A 21,698-nucleotide genomic window follows, 5' to 3' on the forward strand; every position below is an offset into this window, starting at 1 on the left:
TTATAAATAAAACCAATTAAATCATAAATATTCTTATTGCAAAATATAATGCAAATCTTGTCATGCTTAGCATATAATAAGTAATTACTTAAAATATGCTTATAATAATAATTTAATATTATTATAAAAATTTACTCTTTGAAAATAATTAATCAAACTTAATAAGTCTAATTAATTAAAATAGTATAGTCCATTTTAAATAAAGAAGCTGCACAGCCCAATTGAATAAATTAATAAAGGCCCAGCAGATTTAATAATTAAAGCCCAACTGAAACAAAAATAAATAAAATCTTGGCCCAAATACTCATAAAAATCGGCCCATGACTCGAGCCCACAACTTAATTAAAATCGGCCCACTCTCAAGCCCACTACTAATTAAAATCGGCCCACTCTCAAGCCCACTACTAATTAAGCCCTAGCCTAGATTTAAAGCCCAACCCCTAACCTAAAGCCCAACACCCAAACCCAACCCCAAAGCCCAACCCTCACCAAGCCCTAGCCCACACTCCCTCCCCCCCTTCTTCTCCCATCGGACGCACACACATAAACACAAACGCACACACACAAACACAAACGCACACACACGCACGCATCACTCTCTCCCTTCCTCTCGATTTTTTTTTTTTTCGGCGGACGACGGCAGCCACCGCCGGATACGCCGCCGCCCCCTTGACTCTCATCTCCCTCTCCTCTAATCTCTCTTCCGCTGAATCTCCGGTGCACAGCAGCAAAAGCCGCCGCCGACCAGTGACTCCGACTCCCACACTTCCGCCGCTCAAAGTTCAAATCGGAAATGACCCCTCTCCTCTTCTCCAGCCGTGGCCGGGCAGCAGCGGCACCGCCGCCGCGCCCTGCCTCCCTCCGCTGAACCCACAGCCGCCCATCTCTCTCCACCCCCCTCTCTCTCCGGCCGACAGCAGTAGATGGAGCAGACTGCCGCCGCCGTTCTCCCTCTCTCACAGACAGCGTGCCAGCAGCAGGGGAGCCACCGCCGCCGACCACAGTCGTCTCTCCTCGACAACAGTGAAGACCACCGCCGCCGCCTGAGCTTTCCCGACTCAAGCTCTCCAAACACTCAGATTCGACAGCAACAAATAAAGTTCAAGACTTCTTTCTTTTCTTTGAAAACAGAAATCCATGTACAAATGAATAGATCGTGCATAACGAAATGAAATCTGTACAATTAGATTTTGTTCGAAAACCTTGGCTCAATTCACATGAGTAGGAGTGATGTATATACGTATATGTGTACATGAATGTTGGTGTTCTTTTGTCTGTTGCTCATTACAGAATTGATAAGGGTGATGAATTGAAATTCATGATGCTAACCGTGAATAAGAAAAAAAATGGGTAGAGGTTAGCGGCCTGACCTGCTGTTGAATGAATCGAGCTATGTTGCTGCTCACTTGAATTTTTGCTGTGGAGAAAAGGAGTATGAAAATTCTGAATATTGAGAATGCCAACTGAAATTGGCTTGAACGTGCTTAAGAATTGAAATTTGACAGCCTGCCTGGAAAGTGAAATTTGGGGCTGGTAGGGTGGCTGGAAAGAGTGTAGACAGCCTGCTAAATTTGGGGCTGGAAAGAGTGTAGACAGCTTGCCTTTAGGCATGGCTTAAAGCTTAAAGCTTAAAGCTGATTTTGGGGGTTGTTTAAAAAGACAAGGTATGGTGTAGGGTGTAGTGTTGATTGGACTAATAAAATCCCTCAGGATAAAATATCGGGATTGTAATAATACTTCAGGGTTCGCTAAATAAATAGCTCGTGAAAATACTTGAATGCTAAATTAAATAAATATGCAATGCATATAAATTCAATAACTAAATTTACAAATATTTTTGTAAATCATTTTTGTTGGAATTAAAAATAAATTCATTTTCTTTTATCCGGCGTGAATCAACTTAATATCTAAGTTCAAAAATTATTCTAAACTTAGCAAAAAGGAACGGGGTATTACACCTGGATATTGCATTAGCACTTATTAGGATTATTCATCGTGTTTTTAAATTTTCAGTCCATGTAGATACAATACTCTTCTTGCTAAATGTGTTGCAATTACACTGTATTAGTTGCAGTTTTTATTGCTAGTAAAATAATGATTATTATGACACCTTTCATTTTCAATGAAAATTCTTGTGAATAATTACCGTAAATAATTATATTGTTGGTTGTGAATACAAACCGATTTGTTGTGAACAAATCACGATTTCCCATACAATACATGATAAAAATAAAATGAATTTTTGCCAAGTTATTTTGAATGAAATTTATGCGAATAATTACACGATTGGTTGTGAATAAATACCGATTAATTGTGAATAATCACTATTGATGGTTTGTTACTTAAACTGTTGTTTGTCCCCAAATAACAAAGAAAAGAGAAATAATAGATAACAAACACGTGAGAATGAATTGGTGTATTTTCAAGGGCTTCAAATTTTTCAAAGGTTTTCCAAAGGAGTATCGCAAGTAGATATATGCTTTTCAAGAATTCTACATGTGTCAACAAGTGCAACATTATAACCTTCCAAGCTTTAAAGTTTAATCCTCACAAGGTGGATATTTTAATGGTGCAATTGACTCTCAAGTGTTTAAAATGGACATGTTTGCACTCAAATTGAACCATGTATGCAATCTACCATAAGCTTGCTATTTATTCTAACGCTCTATACTTCAATGTGTTACAAATAATGATCAAAAGACTTTCATTAGGTTGTAATGAGGGCTCTTTGGTGAGGTGATGTGTTTTTAGGCAAAGTGACTCATACAATTTAACAATCATGAATTGAACAAGTCATATTCACCATTGTTCTTCATTTTCACTCTAGTGATACTTATAATGTCTATGGTTCAAAAAGCAAATCACTCCCTTTTTAGTCGTTTATCCAATATTTTTTTTTTTGAGCTTATAGGGACTCAATCAAAGTTTGACAAGTGATTTCAATCATTTCTACACCATTTTCATCATAGTAACCACCAACGAACCAAAATTTTTGACTACCCAAAACTTCAAAGATGACCTAATTAAATTTAATACACATTCCAGAATCGTAATAGGTGTTCAGCTATCTAATAATTGAGTCGGTTATTTGAGAACCAAACACGCATTTAAAAAATAAAAATGTTGCATTGCGGCTGCTTTAGGGATTCGATCCTGGGTGTGTGGGTGGTGTTCAACTCAATATTATCTTCTCAGAAATTAGATTTGACACAAGAACTATCAATTAATACTTAGATATGAACCAAAATCAAAAAAAAAAAAAAATACTTGGATATGAACCTAGAAATGAAAAATCAAACTAGTTCAGTCAACAATCCCTAATGATTATATATCAGTAATGTGGGATTTCTCTAGCAAAGCACAATTAGCTTACACACACAGAGAGATTGTGAGGGAGAGAGAGCTTACCGTGCGTGAAGAGGCTGAAATAGCATTTTGAGGGAAAATGGAGGCCGGAATGACGGCTAGCGCGGGAGGTGGGGCAACGGTGCGGCCGGAGGGTGCGCTGGAAGGTAACGATTCGACTTCAACCTTGAGCTGCTGCGGTGTGGCGGGCGACGGCGTGCCGTTGTCTGGAGGCTGCTGACGGCAGCGGCAAGATGTTCAAGAGAGATATGAGTGCGCAGACTGTGCATGATTCGTGGATGTCATTTTGGGGTTTAGGGCTTCCTAATTAGAAATTATGAAATTTAGGATGATAAAATAGAAATTATAATTAAAAAATACACATTATATTATAAATTTAATAAAAATCGGTTATTCGATTAACACGATTCGGTTATCGGGTTAACCAATCGATACCCAATTTAAAAAAAAATTACTAACCAAAAATCGATTATTGGGTAACCAAACTCAAATCGGTTTGGTTCGATTATCGGGTCAACCAATACCTAATATCCATTTAAACAGCCCTATTTTAAACTCAAATAACAACGATCAGGAAATTGCCATGATTGCCACTACATCAAGTCATTCTGTCGCCACCACACGCAACGACACCATTTAAAAGAGTTGTCTCTCACTCGTCGTCCTACTTGAAATCGCTACAAATAATACAAAACACACTACCCTTTATAAATCAAAAGCCCCAAAATATTATACTGATTTGAGTGATTATGTATAGCACCTATGAAGATGGTATACGTAGTACAAATCTTATTATTAACTTCTATAATCTTAATGCTCACTACCAAACATGATATTAATATGACATATAGTAGAAGAAATCTCAATTAAACATATCATCTATTATTTCATACCACATATTGAGCCTTAAAGATGAGGCACTCTCCCGTGCAACTGGTTTTTGAATGACATTACTTCAACATACAAATGACACTTGAAGATCTTCAAGTGTCATTTGTATGTTGAAGTAGTGTCATTTGGAAATATTCAAGCGTTATTTTCTGAATAAAGTAGTATCATTCTGGAAACCAGTTGCACGGTACAATCGATTGCACAAGAGTATTTGTGCCTAAAGATATGTCGTCAATTTGTGCAAAAAAAAAAAATGAGTATATTTTGTATGATTTTTTTTTTGGTAGATATTGTTTGCCTTTATTTTTTCTAAGTGGGTATTATCTATCATTATCCGTTTTATTAACACAAAATAGTCGTATAAGAAATTGCAATAAAGTTCTAGAGTTTAAGAATGTTTTGGTCTTAATTTGTACTCCATATACCTTTCTTTATGATTGGAGTGGGGAGTTCAGGATTGAACCCACATCATCCACAAAAGTGGAAAATATATCACTAAGCTACAATATTTGGAAAATATATCACTAAGCTACAATATTTGTATAATTCCCAATTTATCTTGTAAATATACTAACTCAAGATGTTACTGATTTTTAACATGCTTGATACTCAATTAGTTAATTCATATTATTTATGGTGACCATATAATCTTCATCCGCCAATTTTCCTAAACAACCAAAAACATGCTTCATTTGATAATTGCATAGATCCGTTTGTTATTAGAAAAACTGAAAAAGTACAATCAGAAATCATAAATAATCTATAGTTATGATTAAAATATGTGCCATATAAATTTACTGTAATTTAAAAAAAATAAAAATTGCTCCCTTCAGAATTTGAATCCAAGTTCTGCATATTAACCAAAATGATGCATCCACCGTAGATCTTGATGATTGAATGAGTTAAGATGGTTTTCCGTTCTTATTTTATTTAGTGGTTCTTATTCGAATCTCTCTCTCTCTCTCTCTCTCTCTATATATATATATATATATATATATATATATATATATATATATATCTATCTATCTATCTATATCTATATCTATATATATATCAAAAAATATTTTTCGTAATTCATACATTTACACTACGGATTCATATGTGACTACACAAAATTCATACATTTTAGGTAGTTTGTATATATTAATTAATTAAGAAGTGTTTATGTTGTAGCTCTTCCCTATATATATATATATATATAGGGGAGCGTTCCAATGAGATCTCCTATATTATATGACTTATATTTACCTAGAAGGCAATTTTTTTTTATCAGAGTTTGATTCTTGGAGGGATCGAAAATTTTATCAATTTTTTTAATATCGTTATTCATCAATATATATTGTCTTATTCAATACTATATACTGTTTTATTCATTATACTCATGATCTTACGAAAAATAGCAATCTCACTGAAGTGCACCCTATATATACGGGCCTGCTAATAGAGTTATATGTATATAATTTGTGGTTAAAATGTTTTAGGCTTGAATGTCAACCAAAGTTTTGTAAGTTGAGCATGTCATTTTCTAATACAATCTACTTCTCATTTGTAGTTTGCGTTATTGAAAACAATAATGCTATTTGGACAAAATTTGTCCGCACAAAATATAGTTAAATACTTCATAAAATAAATTTATTTAAAAATTTTGGTTCAAAATAAAATAGAATTTAGCTAGTTTTATTGTTTTCTTTATATTGTAATTTTTTAATAATTTTTTAATAACTTTTTTAATTATTATTATTTTTAAAGTACACAAACTACAAATAAAATAACAAAAAATATAAAAAAATTGTTAAAAAATTACGAAAAAACTACAATATGAAGAAAACAATAAAACCAACTAAATACTTTTAAACTTGAATCAAAATTTATAAATAAATTGATTTTTAAAAAAATTAACCTTGTTTTTGTCCGGACAAATTTTGTCCAAATAGCACTACTCGAAAACAATATGCACTTTCAGTTAGTGGCTGCATATATTATTCGCAATCACGAAAACTTAAATAAATTTCATCCCTATAAATCTATATATATATATATATATATATATATATATAATACAACCACTTATATAAATAAATAGTAAATTATATTTTTTTGTTGAAATTACTTTATTATTTTTAGAAATATTTTCTTTTTTTAAATTTTTTGTTTGTTCTTAATTTCATCTACTTCAGATTATATGAGTATTTTTTATTATAATATTTTATATTACCCCAATTAAAGTATAAATTAATTTTTTATCTTTTAAATATTTTATTAGAATTAGAAGAAGTATCTAAATATAATCAAATAAGCAATCCGTATGCAGGCGGGAGCCACGGGACCTCTACACCACACAAAGATGAGAAAATAACCGCACACAGGCGTGACCACTACCCACACAAAGGTAAACTACACTGTACGCATGCGGGATTGAACCCAAGACCTCTCACAAAGAAGAGTCTTTAGGTGCATCGGCTTCGCCACTTTAAGCTAGGCCTCATTGGCTCTTTCAAATATTTTATATTTGTTAGTCATACGAATAAAAAATATTTATATTGATAAGATTTATAATTAAAAATATACTTTAAGATTTTTTTTCTTGAATATTTAATCAACACACACACACACACACACACACACACACATATATATATATATATATATATATATATATATATAGGGGAGAGCTATAATAAAAACACTCTTAAGTGTATAAAATATAAATGATTTTCAGCCCTTAGATCATCAAGATCTACGGTTGATTCGTAACCCTTTTGGATGAATTCATGGTCCTGGGTTCGAATCTCAAATGTTGCAAAAATTTATTTTTCACAATTCGTAACCATGTTGGATGAATTCGTAACCCTGTTGGATAAAATTCGTACATTAAAAAACGTTTATATTTATATTTTAAGAAGTGTTTTTACTGTAGCCCTTCCCTATATATATATATATATATATATATATATATATATATATATAGGGTGCGATTATAATGAGAACCACACTTATCGTGAGAATATAAGAACCATTAAAATCAATGCATCTATTATATAAATTAATGCATTCGCTATTAAATTTAATGCATCCGAAAATAATAAATTTTTTGCTCCCTTCAGGATTCGAACTCAGGATCTGCATTCATCCACCAAGATGATGCATTCACCGTAGATCTTGATGATCGAATGGTTTAAAATGGTTCTATGTTCTAATTTTATTTAGTGGTTCTTATTTGAACCCCTCCCTATATATATATATATATATATATATATATATATATATATATATATAACATTTGAAATTTAAGATTAATCAACCATTATAATTGTGTATCAATTATTATCCTAACAAATTAATTATAACATAATCATAGCACTATAATTTAGGGGTAACTGCCTGTAAATTCCTAACGTTTCCACGGAATTGGTTTTTGCACCTTTTTTTATTTTTCTTCTTTTAAATACCTACTGATTCGCACTCTTTTCTCTGAATTCGTCGATGAACCCTAGAAAATCGACCCTAATCGAAGAAATGAGTTTGGGAATTGAAATGTGAATGCTTAAAATGACACTAAACGACGCCGTTTCTACTTAATGAAAACAGCATCGTTTTCTTTTCAATTTCCGGCATCCTACAGTGCACATTCCGGTGCCACGACGTCATTTTCCGGTGCCACGTCAATTAAAATTTGGGGGAAACCGGTCGCCGGATAAATTCCAGACGAAAACTAAAGGTTGGGTATTTAAAAGAAGAAAAATAAAAAAAGGTGCAAAAACCAATTCCGTGGAAACGTTAGGAATTTACAGGCAATTACCCCTATAATTTATTGCACTAGTTATTTTTTATATCTTAAATATTTTATTGGTAATAGTTATATTATATAGACAATTTTTTTTGAATGAAACATACTTTTGTATAAAATGATCTCACATGTTAAGTAAATGTAAATAAAATATTTAGTAAATGTAGGTATTAGAGATGTAACAAATAATGGTGATAATGATGGTTATTGTATCTATCGATCTCATTGAAGGATATATTGCTTAAATCATCTTAAGTTCCAATAAAAGACATCATTTCAAACATTTACCCGTCCTACTCTAACAACAATATTCACGATAATTTTTATTTGAAAAAATGGGTAATAATTGTTCCAACCTATACAATATAAAAATTTAACATCTATATACACTAATAAATATTTAAATTTTAAATATAAAAAATACTTTAAAATAATATCTCTCGTGCCTCGCACGGGAGCAAAACTAGCTAGTGTACTCAAAGTTCTATACAACACCACACGCACTAAAAAAAGGAGTTTCCGTAAATTATTTATTTTATCTTGCTAAAGTACTACACAACTTATTAAGTGAACTAATGAAATAAAATGCCATAATTAATTAAGTACAGTTAGTGATATAAATAATTGTGCATTACAATATTTATTTCATGCATCTGGTTCAAAGGTTCGATCGAATCGCTTACGTAATACTTAAAACTTCTGGCATTGGGAAGTTTCATAGATCAAATATTGTGAGACAACTCTTTAACTATACATGGAGATTTTATTTTGGTTCAACTTAATCAGGCATGGTGTCTGTCCCATAAACATTGATTGATGACGGCTTTATAAGATACCTACTTATTATGCAGACTAACCAATATTGCATCTTTTAACCATAATCCATTAATTTGCATTTTATTTTACCGACAACACTTGCATATGAATTATACGAGTTAATGAATTAGAATGCGGGATTTGAAAGCGTGGATGAACATAATTAGATTTTAATTGTATTGCAATCACCCCCATCCAAACCCAAATTTTATACTCATTTCCTACATTATTTCAATTTCTTTTATTTCATCGTAGTTCACACATAAAAATAGAACATGAGATTTGGAAGCGATCCAGAACATAATTTTATTTTGCATTACAGACATTCATCTCATGCATCAGATCCCGAATTCTATATTTCTTACTATACTGGAATACTACTTTTTTATTCTATCGTAAGTAAATAAGTACGTATAGTAACTTCATAATTGAGGGGATAATAATAAAATAAAACATGAGATTTCAATTAATGCGCGTGTGGGGATAGTTTAGAATTTTTATATTAGCCATCCATCTAATCATGTATCTGGAGAAATGTGCGTAATTAGAAATAAATAAACTAAAAATAAAAAATAGAAAAAATTGTATCTGGAGAAATGTGCGTAAATAGGGGGAAAAAAAAAAACTAAAAGAAAAAAATTTAGAAAAAGGATCCAGTAAGAAGTGAGTTGTATGGAGAGTGAGAGGAGTGACAAACTAAAAAAAAGAAGAAAAAGAATTAAGTGGGTTTCACCATACAGGCAGAAGAAATTTAAACATCAGATACCAACCCCAAGGCATCGCAATAAAACCACCCCCACCCCCGCCATAAATGCTATCGCACCCTCTCTATACGCTCTGCAATTACTCCATTCCTGCCACATCTTCTTCATCACCTCTTTCCCCCTTCTTCTTCTCCTTCATCCACTTCTAACCTTTTCGTTTCTCTCTCTTACCCCCCCCTCTCCCTCATGGGTTTTTCTGTCTCCTTTTCTTTTCTTTCCCTTTCATCACCACACGCCAACAATTCTTCTTAAATTCTATTCACAAGAAACGCACCATCTGCAATAAAACCTGAAAACCTTCATTCTTGGGTGCCCAAAACTGCTTTTCTGCAATCTCTTTAATCTCCCAAAACCAGATCTCCATCTCCTCTCTTTCGCTAAACCCTAATTTAGGACAAGGGTTTTCTTCTCGTTTATTGTATCAAAGCTCCAACGAAAGTAAGTCTACTCACGCATTTAGCTCCTGCATATATGTATATATTCTTAGCAAGTTCTATGTTTGTGCGCTCTCCAAAACCATAGTTCTCTTTTCTCCCAAAAACAAAGGAAAAAACACCATAATTCTCGCCTTTCTTCTAACATTCTTGATATTCCAATTTTGCTGTTTTTCTTATTCCGTTATGTTTTTATTTTTACTTTATTTCTTGGACAGAGCGAAAAGATTTGAGTTGGACACCACCGAAGATTTCGTGGGCGTTATATGTAACAACGGTTTGAGAAAAAAAGAAAAAAGATACAGCTAGAGAGTGTCAAAGGCCAGTTCAAACTGTCAACTCCTTCGCTGCAAAATTTTTTCTTTTTTTTTTTTCTTTCTCGGTTTAGTCCTTGGGCACGTCACGACAGCGGAGATAAAGTCTTGTTTGAAATCCAAAAACCAAGAAACAAAAAAGTCCATCATCAAACCTTAAAAGAAACAACAAAACAAAAGTCCATTGCTAGTCTGTTGTTACTTGTAACCATCCCATTTGTTTTTCTCCCTCTGCCAGAGAATCTACAAAAACTTCAACGCACTAACTTTTAGAAACCCAACTTAACTTTATATACCCCATTTTGCCAGAATTAGAGAGAATAGTTTCTAGGGTTTATATGGTGCTTCATGCCATCTCGGATTGAATGAATCTTCCGGCAACTCGGAATATTCCGATGCTCAGACCGAAAGAATAGTCGGTGAGTTTTTAGGGTTGTCTTTCAAAATTGATGTAGGATTACAAGAATCTTTTTTTGCTTTTTGCCTTCTTTATTAAGAAATTCTCTGTACGTGAATTCTGATGTGATAAAGGCCCGGGGTTGAAAAAATCGACCCACCTGCAGTCAATTTTCATTTATCATTGATTTCTTTGTACACAATTTCTCAATGTAGATACACTAGAGATCTGATTAGGCCATGAGCTACCATATCAAGTTTAATTTCTGTATAATTCTTCGATGCTACAACAAGTACTAATTAGTATATATTCTTCACCAAGGGGAGTAAAGATAGATCTGCGGCCTTGAAGACATCATTAACACCTTAATATTCCATTTTAAATAAAATATTCCATGGTTACATGAACGTATTTGTCGCCCCGTTTTCGCTAGTAAAAGAGATTCAATACTTTTTGCTTAGTTGCGTTTTGCCTGCAAAATTGTCCGAGTAATTAATTTCTGGCAAGGAATGCCTGTATACATAAGCATTAAAAATTGGGAAACGGTACAAATATGCATTTTGGAAGTCTTTCTGTTCTGCCACATTTTTTAGTTGCTCTCAATTATAAATCCTAACATAATTAAGGGTTGATTTGAGTGACAGATTGAACAAGTCTTAGGTTGGAAGAAGGGGGAAGTAGGATGTTTCAGCCAAACATGTTCGATAGCCACCATCACCTGCTGGATATGACGCATAAAACACCTGAAAATGAGATGGACCTGATTAGAGACGACGAGTATGAGAGTAAATCTGGCACTGATATTATGGAGGCACCATCTGGCGATGATCAAGATCCCAATCAACGCCCAAAGAAGAAGAGATACCATCGCCACACACAGCACCAGATCCAGGAAATGGAATCGTAAGCTTCATCTCTTAATTCCTACGTATTATCTTTCTTTTCTTTGCCTAACGTAACTAAGTAATTTGACAGCTTCTTCAATGAATGCCCTCACCCCGACGACAAACAGAGGAAAGAGCTTGGCCGACGGCTAGGATTAGAACCTTTGCAAGTGAAATTTTGGTTTCAGAACAAACGTACTCAAATGAAGGTTTTTTGTTCATTTACATATATATCTTCTTCTTCTCTCCAAGTTATCTTTCTATGTTATTCTGAAAGAAGCTTAACTGTGCAGGCCCAACACGAGCGCCATGAGAACACCCAACTGAGAAACGAAAATGAGAAGCTTCGAGCAGAAAATATACGCTACAAAGAGGCTCTCAGCAATGCTACTTGTCCCAACTGCGGAGGCCCAGCGGCCATTGGCGAGATGTCGTTTGATGAGCAGCATCTCAGAATAGAAAATGCTCGCTTAAGGGAAGAGGTAAGGGAGGATTAGATTTTTCACTTTTTAGTTAATTGTTGTCTAGTAAATGACGATGAGTCCAAAAATTTGCATGCAGATTGATAGGATATCTGGGATAGCTGCAAAATATGTTGGGAAACCTATGTTGTCATATCCTCATTTATCACCGGGAGCGTCGCGGTCGCTTGATCTAGGAGTGGGGAATTTCGGGGGTCAGACAGGTGGCATAGGTGGGGAAGTATTTGGAGCTGCTGATCTTCTTAGGTCAGTATCAGGGCCTACTGATGCTGATAAGCCCGTGATCATCGAGTTGGCCGTTGCAGCAATGGAGGAACTCATCAGAATGGCTCAAACTGGAGAGCCCTTGTGGATTCCAAGCACCGAGAATGCTGCTGAGATTTTGAGTGAGGAGGAATATGGAAGGACCTTCCCCCGCGGGATCGGCCCCAAGCCTTTAGGATTGAAATCCGAGGCATCCCGGGAGTCGGCCGTCGTCATCATGAACCACATCAACCTGGTCGAGATATTGATGGATGTGGTAGGATATATGCCTCTCATTTTTGCATTAATTTACATACAAAATGAATGCGCATGTATACTTAATTTGAATTGCGGTTGTAGAATCAATGGTCGAGTGTGTTCGCCAGCATTGTGTCGAGATCAGTGACTTTGGAGGTATTGTCTACTGGTGTGGCAGGCAACTACAACGGAGCTTTACAAGTGGTATGCATATATAAAAATCAATTCGTTGATTTAGTAAATTGATTAATAATTATATATAGAGATAGCTAGCCTAGTAATGTGGTGCTCCTTTAGATGACCGCTGAATTCCAAGTGCCCTCTCCTTTGGTCCCAACACGCGAGAATTACTTTGTGAGATACTGCAAGCAACACACCGACGGGACTTGGGCAGTGGTTGATGTTTCTTTAGACAATTTGAGGCCTACTTCCATTTCAAGATGCAGGCGACGGCCGTCTGGTTGTTTGATTCAGGAGTTACCTAATGGTTACTCTAAGGTATTTCATTAATTATATATAGTATGTAATCCATATGATTTTGATTAATTAAAAACTAGAATCATATTGCTTGAATGCTTATTTTGTAGGTGACATGGGTTGAACATGTAGAGGTAGACGATCGAGCAGTCCACAGCATCTACAAGCCACTGGTTAATTCAGGACTAGCATTCGGGGCTAAGCGCTGGGTTGCCACTCTTGACAGGCAATGCGAACGGCTAGCCAGCGTGATGGCTAATAACATTTCCGCAGGAGATGTTGGAGGTGAATTTCACTTACTCTCAAGAATCATTACCATTCTCGGACAGTACTAATCCTAATCATGTATATATGTACAGTGATATCATCGCCAGAAGGTAGAAAGAGCATGCTTAAGCTGGCGGAGAGGATGGTGATGAGTTTCTGCACGGGCGTCGGAGCTTCAACTGCTCATACGTGGACGACGCTGTCGGGGAGCGGCGCGGATGATGTTAGGGTGATGACCAGAAAAAGCATGGATGATCCAGGCAGGCCGCCTGGTATTGTGCTCAGCGCCGCAACTTCTTTCTGGCTTCCCGTCCCCCCCAAGCGAGTTTTCGATTTTCTGCGCGACGAGAATTCAAGAAGCGAGGTATGTTAATGTCACTATTATCCAATCCAATCCAATCCAATCTAATCTTAATTTGTTTGTACCATCAAAGTGGGATATTCTCTCAAACGGCGGCCTTGTTCAAGAAATGGCACACATCGCTAATGGGCGTGATCCGGGAAATTCAGTCTCCCTGCTGCGCGTCAACGTAAGATTAATGAATAAATCAATTAATGCTACATATGTCTGGGAATTAAACTAAAATGTGAAGCTGTGAATTTCAGAGCGCAAATTCGAGCCAGAGCAACATGTTGATACTGCAGGAGAGCAGCACCGACGCAACGGGATCGTACGTGATCTACGCTCCGGTAGACATCCACGCGATGAACGTGGTCCTGAGCGGCGGCGACCCCGACTACGTGGCTCTTCTTCCGTCAGGTTTTGCGATACTCCCCGACGGACCCAACAATGAAGAGGGCGGCATTCCGGAGGTGGGTTCGGGCGGATCGCTGCTGACGGTGGCCTTCCAGATACTAGTGGACTCAGTTCCGACGGCGAAGCTTTCATTAGGCTCAGTAGCAACCGTCAATAGCCTCATCAAATGCACCGTCGAGAGGATTAAGGGCGCAGTCCTCTGCGACACCGCCTAACAACAACCCTCCATTTCCTGTAACTACCTCCATCTTTCATTAAGCATATCATGATGTGTTTGTCAATTTACTAAATTATTGTAGTTGATGATATGTGCAGTGTGCAGGGGAATTGGAAGAGCGCAACGAGGATTTGTTTACCGTAGGAAATGAATGAAGGGGATCGGAGAAGTCAAGAACGCACCTCGCGTGATCCTTGCAGTAGTAGCACTGCTGCAAGGGATTAGGGTTCGGGTATTGACTCTACCCGTTAACTAGAGTTGAAGTAAACAAAGACCTGCTTTAATTGTCTATGCAAAACTGCTGCTGCTATGTATTATCGATCTCTTTTCTTTACAAACTAGTAATTCCTTTGGTTTTGTTCAAAGGGGTATTAAATTAGCCACAAATCTTGCTTCTTTTTAACCAACAACACTTTATGTATTTGCCGTCTTCGCCTCTTTGCTGTCTTCCAGTGTTCGGAAAAGCAACGGACACTTTCATTAATATTATCAAATTTAATTGTTGTAAGAAAATTTCAGTTTTTAAACTTCTATTTATCGTATGTTATATGGTTTTAATTTATGAAGTTTTCTTTCTAGGTAATCGATCGGTATCCAAATTACACTCAAATAAATGGAAGTACAATAGCGAAATTCCGACGAAAAAAAAATAGATTAAGCTCAGTTCAAAAAATATATACTTTCTATGATGTGATGGCTCCTCTCTTCATTCACAATATATCATTATTAACATTAACTTTTAAATGAGATCAATTTTTCGCACACAATAAATTCAATTATTTTTATTACAGCTCTTATCGTCCCTTTCTACAAATATTTTTAATAGACGAAGTGAATAATAAAAAGAGATTGAGAAGAGTCCAATATTCCAAAAGTAATGCTCATTCTCATGAACACGTCATTCCTCCTTATCCCCATGTTATATATTGGTTAAAGATAAAATTTTACTTTTTCTAAATAAAATTATTCTTTTTAATAATAATAATAATAATAATAATGATAATAATAATAATAACAATAAGTAATAATTTATTAAATAAAAGATAGTATAATAATATAGTAATAGTATAACAATAATATAATAATAGATAATACCAAGGGTTATTTTGTTTAATTAACAACAAAATCTAGCTACTACATGACAATGAACCACAGATCATTGATAAAACGTTTTCCCTTCAACCATTAGATGGGGGGTTCGAATCACCACATGGAGGATTGAGGAACCATATATTATTGATTCTTCTAAAAAAAATTAACTATTACACTACAACAAAATTGTCCGGTAATGACACAATTTTAGTGATATGAAGAGATGCTTCACAAAATTTATAGTGACATCCATACATGCATCTATAAACTTTTGCTACGTATATATAAAAATGTAAGTAAATTTTTTTAGTTACGAAAATTGATACACCTTCAAAGAGTCAATACATCAAAGTATTCATTCTCGTATTAAGATAAAAAATTAACCAATTTTTATAAAAAAAGATAATTTTACCCCTAAAATCTTTCAATACAACAATTAAACTCTCTAAGCTTCTAACCATGAATTATGTGTTATTCATCCTAAAACCTGAAATTTTCTTTCAATTAATCGTGAATTCTGCATAATTCTTCTTTCTTAATTCGTGAATTCTTCTTCATGGTGGCAACGTCAAGGTGAAATATTGTCAGTAGTGGCTGCATCAAGGTGAACTATGCTTATTTTTCTTCCTAAAATCTGAAATTTCTTCATGAATTCTTCTTCCTAAAAAGTCTGGAATTCTTCTTGCAATGTCAAGAATAGCGGAGCCCTCATCATCGAGCACATGCGATAGCGGTGACAAGCGACACCGATTATGTTTACCGACGGTGACGGCTTGTCATAGCACTCAAGGCGGTGCCGTCGTCGGCGAGAAGATGCAGTACTGTGGCGGTACCAGGCGATTTGATGATTTTTTTAGCTTATTTACTGTTAAATGTTCTTGAATTCACAACTCAAATAGGTTGGTTGTAAATTCAAGTTTTTTAAAGCTATAATTTACAATTAAGAATAGTTTTGATTGTGAATTCGAGTTTTAAAACTAGAATTCACAATGTGAAATAGTGTTTGTGTGAATTCGAGTTTTAAAGCTAGAATTCACAACTAGGAATAGTCTTGATTGTGAATTCAAAATTTAAAACTTAAATTCACAACAAAAAAAATCAATAAATAATTTTTAAGTTATTTTATCTTTTTTTTTACTTGGGGGAGTTGGGGAGGGGGAGGGGGAGGGGGAGCAGTGGGGTTTGAACCCGTGATCTCACTGTTCACACACAGGAGGTCGCATCGCTTGGTGTTCCCTTATGGACAAGTTATTTTATCATAAGAGTAAAATGGTAAGTGTTATTTTTATCTTTTTTTAATAATCGCTTAGTAGATAGCTTCTAATTTTACTATTTCAATTTCAATATTTTTAATGTCCATGTACTCCACCTTCAACTGCCACTATATTTTGAGACATGCTTTTGTTTTTGTGACACACATAATAATTATCCATCACAAAATATCACAATTTTATTTAATAAAATATTTTAAGATAAAAATTCTTCAAAAATATGTTACTATTAAATTATTTCACTATAATACTATAAAATTATACACTACTATCAAATTATATTATATTTACAATCAGGCCCCAGTTGTATTACGTGGTGTTTGATGTTGCTTTTAGGGGGACTATACCTAAAATATTTATTATAAGAGAAATATACTCCCTCCGTTCCACAAATAGCTTCCTCTTTGGCCGGCACGAATTTTAAGAAAAAATTGTAAAGTATATTAATAGTGAAAAAAAAAATATTATAATTATTATTGAAAATTGTGAAAATGTGTTACAATTAGTATTGAAAGTGGTGAAAAGTGAAAAATAAGAATAAATAAAGTATTATTAGTGGTGTGGTAGTTGTCCAAAAATGAAAAGAAAGAAAGAGGAAGTTATTTGGGGACGTCCCAAAATGAAAAAAGATGAAGTTATTTGTGGGACGAAGGGAGCTAGTATAAAATAATGTAGGCAGTCCATACATAGACATAACAAGTGGAAAAATTATTGTTATATTTAGGGGTTATTGCCATAAAATACATCAAGTTTGCCAATTTTCTGGTTTATATCATCACCTTTGTTTTTTGCTAGAAAATACATGAATTCATAATTTATTCGTAAAAATCTCACGGTGAGTATCTCCGGCGAAATCGAAACTTATGTGTCATTTACGTGGCACTGACGTGGCATTTAATTTATTTGAGAATGACGATGTGTTGCCATCCCCCCCTCCCCAAAACCCCCCGCCCTCTACCCCCGAGGCCCCAACCCAACAGACCGTCCCCCTCCCCCAACCCCCGCCGCTGCCACTTCTCCTGCCCAACGGGCGGAGCCTTCCTCTTCTCTCAACCCCGCCGCCACCACTTCCCCTCTCGATCTCTGCCGCCTTCACCCAAAGTCTTCGAATCTGCAGATCTGTGATTGAGCATGGTGAAATTGGTGATTTTGGTAGAGTTTTTGAAGAAATTGGTAGGACAGCAGCGGGCGGGCTCTGTTGGTGGAGGAGGGCGCGAAGGAGGGAGGGCGGCGGAGGGGGGGCTTTGTTGATGGAGGAGGCGGCGAAAGGGGGAGGGTCTGCTGGTGGTGGAGAGGGCGGCGGAGGGGGGAGGTTCTGCTGGTCGGGGAGGGCAGCGGAGAGGGGCTCTGCTGGTGGGGGAAGGCGGCTACCCAGATCGACGAGATCAATCTGGCCAGCCTCGCCGCAGCCCGGATCGAGAGGGGCACAGTAGAGGAGCTGGTTGGCGAGTCCCTTGGGTATGGGATGGATGCGGAGACTGCGAGGATGATTGAGACGGTGGCGCGGTTGGTGTTTAGGTGCCTGCAGGCGGAGAAGGAGGCCAGGCCCTCCATGGATGAGGTTTTGAGTTGCTTGAATGAGATTGGGGAAGGTGATATTGTGGTGGTGGAGAAGAAGACGAAGGGGGAGTTTGAGTATGAAAAGGCGGCAGCGGCAACTGTGACGCTACCGTCGCCGAAGAAGGAAGAAGGGGGAGGGGCTGTGCGTGTGTGTGCGGCGCAGTGGGTGTGTGTGTGTGTGTCTGTGAGAGAGAGAGAGAGAGAGAGAGAGAGAGAGAGAGAGAGAGAGAGAGAGAGAGAGAGAGAGAGAAGTGTGTGTATGTGTAATTTGGCAATTCCGGCAGCCACCTCAGATTAAATTGGAAGAAATTATAAATGGTGGAATAATTACGAACAAATTATAAATTCATGTATTTTTTGGCCAAAAAAAATGATGATATAAAGCAGAAAATTGGTAAACTTGATGTCTTTTATGGCAATAACCCCTTATATTTATTCTTCCACAATCCTCGCCACGCCCCTTGCTCCGAAACTTTAACGTATAATAAGTTATTATTGAAATAAGGCTTTATTAGAAGAAAAAAAAAAAAGGAAAACCCCATAGGCACTTTAAATATACATAAAGGCAGACTAAAGGTCAGACCTTGTTAAAACTTTTTTTTAAAACCCGTAAGAAAAACTTTAAGAAAAAAAGAGTACCCCTCTAAGAACAATCCAAAGAGGAAAGAACAAAAAGAAAATTGCATTGTTGAGCTTCGAACTAGCCATCACCCAATAAATACCATTATTCCGAGAAAAAATAAAACAGTAACTCCAACAAGAATTACGAGAAAACTTCGGACTGACCATCACCTCCCTATGACCCGTACCAAAATTGCCACCCAAAGCAAGCATGTGGCAGTCAAAAGAGACCCAAGAGAAAATCACAAGCAAAGAACCAAGCACTTCTCTTTCCGAAAAATTATACTCCTATGTAATGTATACTCAAAAAAGATAAAGAAACACATATATGTAATGTTTATAGCAAAAAATAAATGTATTTTTAATATTTTCCGTAATTTGCTCTCTATTATTGTTCATAAAATTAGACAAATAAGTATTCCCTCCGTCCCACGAATCTTGACACGTATTCTTTTTTGGGTCGTCCCACGAATCTTGACACATTTCCAATTAAGGTAATAATTATTATCTCCTCTCTTCTACCTTATCACTTTTATTACATTATCTCTCATACTTTATCACTTTTATACTTTATTAACTACACACTTAAAACACTAATCTACAACTCCTTAATTTTCGTGCCGAAACTAAACGTTTTAAGATTTGTGGGATAGAGGGAGTACTTTATAAACAAATAAATGTATTTTTAATATTTTCCGTAATCTGCTCTCTATTATTGTTCGTAGCTTTCATTTACTGTGGAGTCAATTTCAATACATACTAATCACAAAGAATGTCTATTATCTTTCATTCTATTCTATTCATAACATCATTTTATTATCATATAAGTTTATTCCTATATATCAGTCATCATCTTATATCACTTAAGATTATGACCAAACAAGATCTAGCTACTATATAACAACGAAGCATAGTTCAATTGATAAGACAATTCTCCTCTAACCATTAGATTGGATGTTTGAGTCACCATATTCGAAGAAATGCGGAACTATATATTATTGATTAAAAAAAAGATCTAGCTACTACACTACAACAAATTAAATTGTCTGATAGTGACACAAGTTTAGTGATATTAAGAGATGCATGTGTCACAAAATTTAATGACATCCATACATGTATCAATATACTTTTGCTATATATATATCTATATATATATATATAGAGAGAGAGAGAGAGAAGGGATCAATGAAGAATGCTAAATGTAGAAGGAAACAACGAAGGCTGAATAACTCAATACATTTACTGAATAAATCACGCGGGCGCATGAACGAAAAATGTATGTGTTTATTCAGTAAAATAACTATTCATGCGGTCGCGTGATTTATTCGGTAAATTTATTGACTTATTCAGAACGAAATATAGTTACTTCTTCATAGATCTCAACCCTATATATATATATATATATATATATATATATATATATATATAGGGAATGGATCAATGAAGAATGCTAAATGTAGAAGGAAACAACGAAGGCTGAATAACTCAATACATTTACTGAATAAATCACGCGAGCGCATGAACGAAAAATGTACGTGTTTATTCAGTAAAATAACTATTCGTGAGGTCGCGTGATTTATTCGGTAAATTTATTGACTTATTCAGAACGAAATATAGTTACTTCATATATATATATATATATATATATATATATATATATATATATATATATATGAGGTTCTAATAAAAACCTCTGTTAAAATGAGAACTAGGAACCTAATCTTGGCCTTTTAAATATTAGATCTAATGGTTAGGATTTAGTCAACAAAAGAAACTGTGCATCTATTATATTTTACTGTGCACTTAAAAAATATGCAATTTAAGCAATTGAAACCAACAATGCAAAATACTCAAGCAAATCGAAATTGTGCATCTATGCAATTGAAACTATGCATCTATGCAATCGAAATTGTGCATCTATTTTATTTAAATCAATGGCTTTAAATTGGTTCCTAGTTTTCATCTTAAGGGGGGTTTTATGTTAACCCTACCCTATATATATATATATATATATATATATATATATATATATATATATATATATGGTTAGGCTAAAATAAGAACTAGTTTTAGAATATAAATTAAGAACAAATACAAACCATTAGATCTTCAAATATGAACGGTTAGATCTTGCCCATATTTAGGTGATATATTTGACGTTGATTACACATATGGGGTTAAAGGTAATTTCAATTTTTGTGTAATTATCATATCCTTAATTGAAGAAATCGTGGGATTCAGTTACAAAGACAGATTTGTTCTCAATTCATATCTATTATTCAAATAACACAATTACAATTCACACAACATTATATAAAATGCACGCATATACAATTCATTACATACATAACATGCATATTGAAAAGGGAATTATTTAACTTATTGTGGTTGCAAAGGTACACGATTTTTTTTTTAATAAGTATGAATTAATGAAATATTCACACAACATTATGCAAAATGCACGCTCAATGCGATACGAATTCATGCCTCTACCTGCAATATGCGTATTGCAAAATATGTCACCAATATCTGCTAGTACCACATATCCAAATATTTTAGCATATTTTATCTGATTCTTTCTTATTAATTCACGCAATACTCAATTGATATCCATAGGCTATAGTGTCAATCACATCAAATCTCCCCTTCGAAATAAATTAGGCGTTGATCTCAGAAGTATTTTGGTTGGCCATTTGGAAAGTCAACACACGATTCCAGATATACCCTCCGGAGAAATTTGAGTGTGAATTATTTTGTTAAATAAAATGAATCTGTTGATATATTAAAAACTTTATCTCAG

General features: G+C 35.1%; 1 protein-coding gene across 3 annotated transcripts; it reads left to right on the plus strand.

Annotated features, from left to right (window-relative positions):
• Window positions 1–9,643: 9,643 nt before the first annotated feature.
• Window positions 9,644–14,867, plus strand: LOC130985743 (homeobox-leucine zipper protein MERISTEM L1-like). 3 transcript variants are annotated; one of them, XM_057908850.1, is made up of 13 exons: window positions 9,675–10,062; window positions 10,277–10,791; window positions 11,414–11,672; window positions 11,745–11,862; window positions 11,947–12,135; window positions 12,215–12,655; window positions 12,739–12,840; window positions 12,934–13,134; window positions 13,224–13,398; window positions 13,473–13,744; window positions 13,815–13,910; window positions 13,987–14,371; window positions 14,453–14,867. In XM_057908850.1, exons 3-12 carry the CDS (start codon window positions 11,452–11,454, stop codon window positions 14,350–14,352), a joined length of 2,181 nt encoding a protein of 726 aa, XP_057764833.1. In that variant the 5' UTR covers window positions 9,675–10,062; window positions 10,277–10,791; window positions 11,414–11,451; the 3' UTR covers window positions 14,353–14,371; window positions 14,453–14,867. The 3 variants fall into 3 exon arrangements, with proteins under 3 accessions (XP_057764834.1, XP_057764833.1, XP_057764832.1); XM_057908849.1 differs by having other exon boundaries at window positions 10,277–10,379; XM_057908851.1 differs by lacking the exon at window positions 10,277–10,791 and having other exon boundaries at window positions 9,644–10,062.
• Window positions 14,868–21,698: the final 6,831 nt, after the last annotated feature.

This window comes from Salvia miltiorrhiza, chromosome 5 (assembly GCF_028751815.1).
Source record: "Salvia miltiorrhiza cultivar Shanhuang (shh) chromosome 5, IMPLAD_Smil_shh, whole genome shotgun sequence".
Taxonomy (NCBI): Eukaryota; Viridiplantae; Streptophyta; class Magnoliopsida; order Lamiales; family Lamiaceae; genus Salvia; species Salvia miltiorrhiza.